The 7,319-nt window shown below is 37.9% G+C and overlaps 1 protein-coding gene across 1 annotated transcript; it reads right to left on the bottom strand.

Moving 5' to 3' along the window:
- Positions 1-5,915, bottom strand: LOC110871610 (probable arabinosyltransferase ARAD1). Its single transcript, XM_022120311.2, has 4 exons — positions 5,194-5,915; positions 1,499-1,795; positions 1,318-1,413; positions 1-634 (listed from the first exon to the last, which is right to left on the bottom strand). Exons 1-4 carry the CDS (start codon positions 5,704-5,706, stop codon positions 218-220), a joined length of 1,323 nt encoding a protein of 440 aa, XP_021976003.1. The 5' UTR covers positions 5,707-5,915; the 3' UTR covers positions 1-217.
- Between the last annotated feature and the right edge of the window lie 1,404 nt (positions 5,916-7,319).

Raw genomic sequence — 7,319 nt, 5'->3', positions numbered from 1 at the left:
TTGAGGTGAAATGGAGTTAAAATTCATTTAAATTAACGACCTAAACATCTTCAACCAAAAAAGAAACTATACCTTTTTCCCCATCAAGGGAAGCAATGTAGCTATATGATTCATGAACAACAATGAAATATATATATAAAAAATCCTTTTGAAAAATAACAAATAGAGCCGACCGGGCAGGACCAGGCTGGCCCGGTCCGACTCAATGGCTTGACACTCACCGCCACCAATCAGGCACTTTTAATCTCCGGGCTCTATTTACAGCAAGTCTTTCTGCAGGAACCTTATCCCGTACCTGCCTCCATATCATATTAACAGCATCGTCTTTTTTTGGAGGATACTGATATTCATAATGATGCGATATTTCTTTGAGTATTTTCCACATTTCAAGCCATTTTTCTTTTGAGATTTTTCTTAGTTGTTGGACCATGTAACCAGGAATTAACGCCTCTTCAACAGAGAAAAAAATTGAAAATTTGTTGTAGTCTAGTTCGTCTTCGAACGGTAGTTCAATTTGGTCACTCACAATCACAGGAACACAATGGCTCACAATAGCATCAAACAGTCGGTTTGAAGATGGAGTGTCTCCAGCTGGATTTAGACAGAATTTGGATGAACGCATGCCCTGAGAAGACTGGTGCACCAAAAACATATTAGTTCGCTTATTACTTTTAGATAAATTAAGAGTGAATTGCAAGTTTATGTCCTTTATCTTTAGGCCATTTTGCAAGTTTTGTCCTTTATGTTTAAATTTGACGAGTTTTGTCCTTTATGTTTGAAAATCAAGCACGTTTTACCCTTTGGGGCAAAACGTGCTTGATTTTTAAGGACAACACGTGCTTGATTTTTTAAACATAAAGGACAAAACGTGCTTGATTTTTAAACATAAAGGACAAAACGTGCTTGATTTTTAAGGCCCAAAGGGTAAAACGTGCTTGATTTTTAAATATAAAGGACAAAACTCGTCAAATTTAAACATAAAGGACAAAACTTGCAAAATGACCTAAAGATAAAGGACAAGTCTTGCAATTCACTCTTATAATTATATTTATATATATATATATACCATAGTATCTGTTATTTAGTTAGTTTGGCCATTATTTTATATATAATAATTATTAGTATGTAAATATATATTCAAATAAATTTCCCTATTTAGTATCCTCGTAAAAATATGACATTTCATTAACAGTGGCAAAGCTTGACCCGAATGACGGGGGGGTCGAAAACGTATATCCCAAAAATTTCTATAGAACCGGGGGGTCAAAAACGTATATACCCAAAAAATTCTACACGAAAACTACATATATAACTTACAGCTTTTATGCTTTCTCCTGTTGCATAGCTAGCTTCATAGTGAACATCATCGTATCCTTTCAATATTTTTTCCAACTTAGCTCGTACCACGCCTTCCTGCACGTCACATTATTAAATCTTTACTCGGTTTCTGAAACAATATATTTTGTAAAATATATGTTCAGGTTTCTTGATTACATACAGATTTTCTCACTGTTCTTCCTTTAAAGAAAAGAAGCGTAGTCCGTGAGTTGTAAGGGTCTAGAGAATTATCATCCAAGAAAGACTCCATTACATGCATATAAGGGGCAACAACGTCTTTTTGCAAATTCGACATGCGTTTAGAGTAACGCCCGAAATCCGCAACAATTAGAATCGATGCATTTACTTCCTCTCGAAGAAATCTGAAAGCATTGGGATGGTGCATTGGAATTACATGGTCTCTTCCTTCAGTCCTTTGCCAATAGATGGATTGCCTTAAGAACTTAAGGATGTCAACCTGTAATTGTACAACATGATTATAGAAACAAGATTATTGCATATAATGATTTAAAGAATAAAACAATTTGGGATGTTGTATGTATTATAAATAGGGGTGTAAACAAGCCCAGAAGCTCGAGAGCTGCTCGTTATCAGCTCGGTTAAAAGCTCGAACAAGCCGAGCTTTAACGAGCTCGAGCCCGAGCTCGAGCCTGAAATAGAGCTCGTTTAGTTATCGAGCCCAAGCTCGAGCCTGAAATACAAAGCTCGTTTAGGCTCGCGAGCCTAAACGAGCCCAAACAAAAATTTATTTATTTTTTATATAATGTAATAATAATGATGATAACATTGTCGAGCCGATCTTTAGCTCGTTTAAGCGACATTGACACGAGCTCGAGTCGATTTTTTAACTCGTTTGAGGTTGTTCTTAAAATAGCTCGAGCCGAGCTCGAGCTTTGGGTTTTACTCGCGAGCCGAGCTCGAGCTCAAATTAGTAGGCTCGAATCGAGCCGAGCTCGAGCTCGAGCATCATAAAAACACGACGAGCCGAGCTCGAGCCCAGTCGAGCTCGGGCTCGGCCCGGCTCGTTATAAATAGACTTTTGGACAACTGTCAACCCCGCAACTTTTAGCCAACTTTTTTATTTGACCCACTTAAGATAAAACACAGCCAAATAAACCCAATTTATACAAGTAAATGGGTCGAAATTGTCATCTCTGCCCATAAGTAGTCTAAAGTATGGTGCAAGATCTGATATTCATGTGCAACCAAAAGATGTCTGGATATATGTTTCGTTATTTTATTATATAAGCTTCATTGATATCGTTTATCTGTACCATAGTTATTAAAGGCGTTAGGCGCACTCAAGGCGCATAGGCCTCGCCTGGGCCTAGGCGCAAGGCGCAAAAAAAAGCGCGGGCCTGAGAAAAAAAAAAGCGTACAACAAAAAAAAACTAAAAATATTTTTATATAAATAGAAAATTAATACTATTCTTCAAATAAAATAAACTAAAGCTATTATATAACAGTTAATATCGTCTATTTAGTACCAAAAGTTATAAAATGCTAGTTTATTAATGTAGAAAAGTAGTTTCGTTTGATAAAAGTAGAAATCCAGCTAGAATCTTGCCAGAATTTAGAGAATTTGGACGAAAACTCTCAAGAATCTAGGAATCTCGCCAGAATCTGCGCATGAACCATCACCCGGAAAATCAAAACGCAACTGCCTTGACTTAAGGCGCAATTGCCTCGCCTCGCTAGGAAATTGGGCCTAGGCGCTAGAGGCGATGGCTTTTAATGAGACTCATGTCTTCTTATGATCAACGGTCTTTTATGAGACATAAGCCCCTCTATCCCCTGGGATAGAGGTAAGGCTTGCCTACATCTCACCCTCCCCAGACCCTACCAATAGCTTGGCTATAGCCTATAGGTGGAATTATACTGGGTACGGTTGTTATTGTTGTTGTAAGCTTGACTATAAGCCTTGTTATAACAATATGTCAATATGTAAAAGAAACCAAATATAGAAATATTACAGAAAGTAAAAAGAATTAGCTGTTAACTAGAACAAGTTTATATGATATATTCTGCTCCAAATTACAATCTTAGCTTGTAAAGTGTCAACATGGGTTATATCAACATATATTCAAAGCAATTCCTCATGTACACATTCTTAACCTTTGACAAGTGCTACGTACAACAAAATATATCTAAGTACTTTGCTTGTGCAACACATATAGAACCGTTACTTTATATGCGGTTTACAGAAGTCAACAGTGAAATTTTTCACCTTCTTTATGCAGAGAAAGGCGTTAAATTTTTATTAATTGGGGGAATACACAAGCAAAACCGAACAATCTGCAAACTTTTTTTATTTAAACTACACCATCCTCCTAATGAACTATAATCAGACTTAGCAAGACCTAAAACCTAACAATTGCAGTGTTCATTATCAAGAGCTCCACAATCCAACCATGGATTGGAGATCAGCAATAATTATATACCCTTTTCGATCTATACTTTCTTTTTCTTCTTCTTTAAAACCTGAAATTGAGTAAATAACACTCAAAAGGAAAAGATTCTTAACTTTGCTTAGGGCTAATGCCTAACACAATTTCTACAAGTAAAGTAGTAACAACTAACAACGAACCAGCTAAATTCACGCTTTGTAGTTTTGTCCATATCATGGCTTCAAGCCCACACATCACCAGCCATACAAGTAATCGTAATCCTAACACCAATACCAGACTATTCGTTAACTATAATTGATGACGCCTTGAAGATCTTAAAGTGAATTATAGACAATCAGATAGAACACTGAGACATTATTTAGCTAACGTTCCCTCTATTCAAGCAGAATCTGCAGTTTCTAACATCAAATCAAAACTTGACTAAGCAAGTCCACAGCCTCTGGCGCCAGAAAACCAAAAGTATCAAAAGCAAATGGGATAAACACGTGCTAGTTGTCAAGGCACGCTTTCTCATGTTTGGTCACTTTACCCGAATCAGCCTTTAAAGCAGCCTGACCCACCGTGAAAGCACTACCCCCTAAGCCCACAAGCGGGGAAACCCCTGTTAGATCCACACAGGCATGTTTTCCTCCTACCCATCCAAAGACCAGAATGTCGGCTGGTCGAAGAGTAGATCTCCCTTCCAACAGGTTATTTAAGAAATTAACGGGTGCCTCTTTCTTAGCAGAAATAGCAGCGCGCCTAAATATGTCAAAAAGGACATCCCTAACCGATTCATGTCGGTATTTGAACCCCGGGAGCTCTCTACTCAAAAAGGGGTAGCGGCACAGCTTGTTGCCCGTTTACCAACTATCTCGATGTAAATTCATAACACGACTCTAGATAAATTTCAAAGAGTTAACCAAATCAAAACCTAATTTACACCAAAAATAAATCACTAAAACAGTTCCACTAATTCAAAAAAAACTCTGCTAGCAGAGCTTAAATCCTGATAAAAACAATGCATATTACACTCATAAAATTCACCTAAACAATCAAACAGTAACAGGTCAACAACACAGCTACAACTTAATGACTAAAACTAGGGATGAGCTCGGTACCGAACGGTACGGGAACCGAAAGTACCGGTACCGAAAATTTCCTCAAAAGTGGGTACCGGTACCGGTACCGAATATGCCCGGTACGGTACGGTTTGGTATCGGTACCGGTACGGTACCGGTATTTGAGGGTAAAAACCGGTAAATACCGATACCCAACCGGTACCGAAAATGTCAAAAGTCGGTACCGAATCGGTACCGAAAAGGTACCCGGTTCGGTAAATTCGGTACCGGCACCGGGTCCATTTTGCTCATCCCTAACTAAAACCACTGTAACAGAGCTTAAACACTAAAATTCGGTACCGAAAATATTAGAAATTAAAATTACACATAAAAACTCCAAATTTTACCTGCAACTGCCTATCAATCTCCGTATCCGGATCAGTCATATTCCTCCCGTGCGTATTAAAACTCAACGACGAAAAAAACGGAACAAAAAACACATCCGCTACTTCCGGATCCAAAACCCTAACCGCCTCACCACCACAATTCTCACACAACAACGACGCCATCATCCAATACTCCACACTATGCTGCTGCTTCAGCCCCGAATTCCGCGGCCAGGGCGGCAGATTCCTCGCCGTCACCGGAATATTCTCATCTACTCCGGCGAAGTTTTTACTCAACATCGCAACGTTAAACCTAACCGGGAGATCGTACATAAAAACTCTGAGCGGCGATCCGGTGCGGCAAGGTGCAGGATTAGTTGGAATTGTGCGAGTGTCATTGGTGGATGAGAGGAAGGAGAACTGAGATCTGAGATTGAGATCGACGGTGCCGATTAAACCTCCGGTGGTGATTAAGTAAGTGATGAGGGTGATGATTAGGAAGATGATGAGTGAAATTATTGATTTAGTGATCATTTTTGGTGGTGGAAGTTGAGAGTTGTGGTTGGTTGTGTGTATACATGTTCATGAATTTGGTCAATAAAGTTGTGAGGATTTGAGTGTGTGTGAAGGGTTTGTTTGTAAGGAAGTTGTGTGAAAGTGAAGAGTTGAAGTTGAAGTGTTGAACCGATGGGTTGTTGGTGAAGTGGTGTGCGGATCCGTTTTTAGCGCAATGGATCTTGGTATGTTCGTGTCACCGTGTGAGATGATTATTGGTGCGTAAGTGGTCAGATTTGATGTGGGAGGCCAAGATTTATCTCAAAATAGATAAATTTCGGATAAGACCGTGTAGTGGTAGTGGGTTATAATGCCTCCACCATGGGGCATTATCCGACACGTGGCGTCCTAGTCAGCGTTGGAGCATTATAGCAAAAGTGGCGTAGTGGGGCATTATGCCAATAATGCCCATATTATTTTTAATGAAAAAAAAAGGAAAAGGGATGTAGGTTGAAAAGTAAAGTGGCATGTGTTTTGTCATAATGTGTCAGCCATATTGGTCCCTTCCTATTGGTAAGTCAAAGTCCCTTTACACTTGTACGCCTTTGATTGGCCACATGCAAAATTCCTTTTCCTCACTTGAGCGTTTTATTTAAAACGCCAGAATGCAAAATTGTGATTTATAACGCCCAAAAACGCCTCGTGTAGTGGGGGGACGGCGTTTTGGGGCGTTTTTTTTTAATTTTTTTTTTAAAACACGCCCCACTACGGGTGGTCTAAGTCTCTATATTTTTTCCTATTTTTCATCTTTAGACCAGAACCTTTCTATTACAGTTCTTCATCTTTTTCAATTTCGTTTCCGGATAGTCCCTGACGCAGATGAGTGTTAGTTTTTTGTGTTAAGTGGATGTCAAATGAACAAAATACCCATACTGTTAAATAATAATATCAGTCAAAGTCAACATCTTCATCTCCATTTCTTAAACAACCCCTAAACTAGATACTTAGGTGTTAATTTCTTTTTTTTCCTAATTGCCAATGTTTTCTGTTATGTGTTTGTAATCCCTTGTGGATGCATTTCAACTGTTTGATAAAATGCTTTCATGAACTATAACATTACAGGATTTAGATTGAGATGAGAAATGGGATCGGAAAGTTGAAAAGTTGAAGTTAGACCGAACATTGCTGATATTCTAATGTTTTGATATATTAGTAGCGTTTCATAGGATTATTCGTTTGATTGGTATTATAACTAGAATAAAATAAAAACATTAAACTTACATCAAGCATTGCTCATATACTAATCTTTTGATACGTGGGTAGCATACTAGCGTTACAAAATGTTTTTTGTTAAACCAATAAAAAAACTAGGCTTGATAGTTATATTAGTATAAAGAGCATGAGCACAATGTATTTATTGTTTAGATGAGCTAATGGAATATTGGTTTATAGGTGTGTGTAAACTTTATGCACTAAGTATGTGGATAATCATATAGGTAGAGGTTCCTGTAAAAAAAGGGTTTTTTATAAGAAAGATAAGAAAGAATCTACACCATTAGATCTTCATAATGACAAAATTGTAAATAATGTTTACATTAAACATATTAATTTTCTAGATTAAGGGTATATAGGTAAATTTAACATTTTTAATT

The sequence above is a fragment of the Helianthus annuus genome, chromosome 8, assembly GCF_002127325.2.
Source record: "Helianthus annuus cultivar XRQ/B chromosome 8, HanXRQr2.0-SUNRISE, whole genome shotgun sequence".
In the NCBI taxonomy this organism is placed as follows: Eukaryota; Viridiplantae; Streptophyta; class Magnoliopsida; order Asterales; family Asteraceae; genus Helianthus; species Helianthus annuus.
The sequence above is the reverse complement of the archived record's forward strand: the minus strand, read 5'-3'. Positions and strand labels throughout refer to the sequence as shown.

Bases quoted from the DNA above. Each gene is read 5' to 3' on its own strand.
- LOC110871610 (XM_022120311.2), bottom strand. From the start codon at position 5,706: ATGATCACTAAATCAATAATTTCACTCATCATCTTCCTAATCATCACC. The intron at 1,414-1,498 runs GTATGTAATCAA...TGTGACGTGCAG, and splicing joins GAAGAACAGTGAGAAAATCT to GAAGGCGTGGTACGAGCTAA. The intron at 635-1,317 runs GTAAGTTATATA...TTGGTGCACCAG, and splicing joins CAGGAGAAAGCATAAAAGCT to TCTTCTCAGGGCATGCGTTC.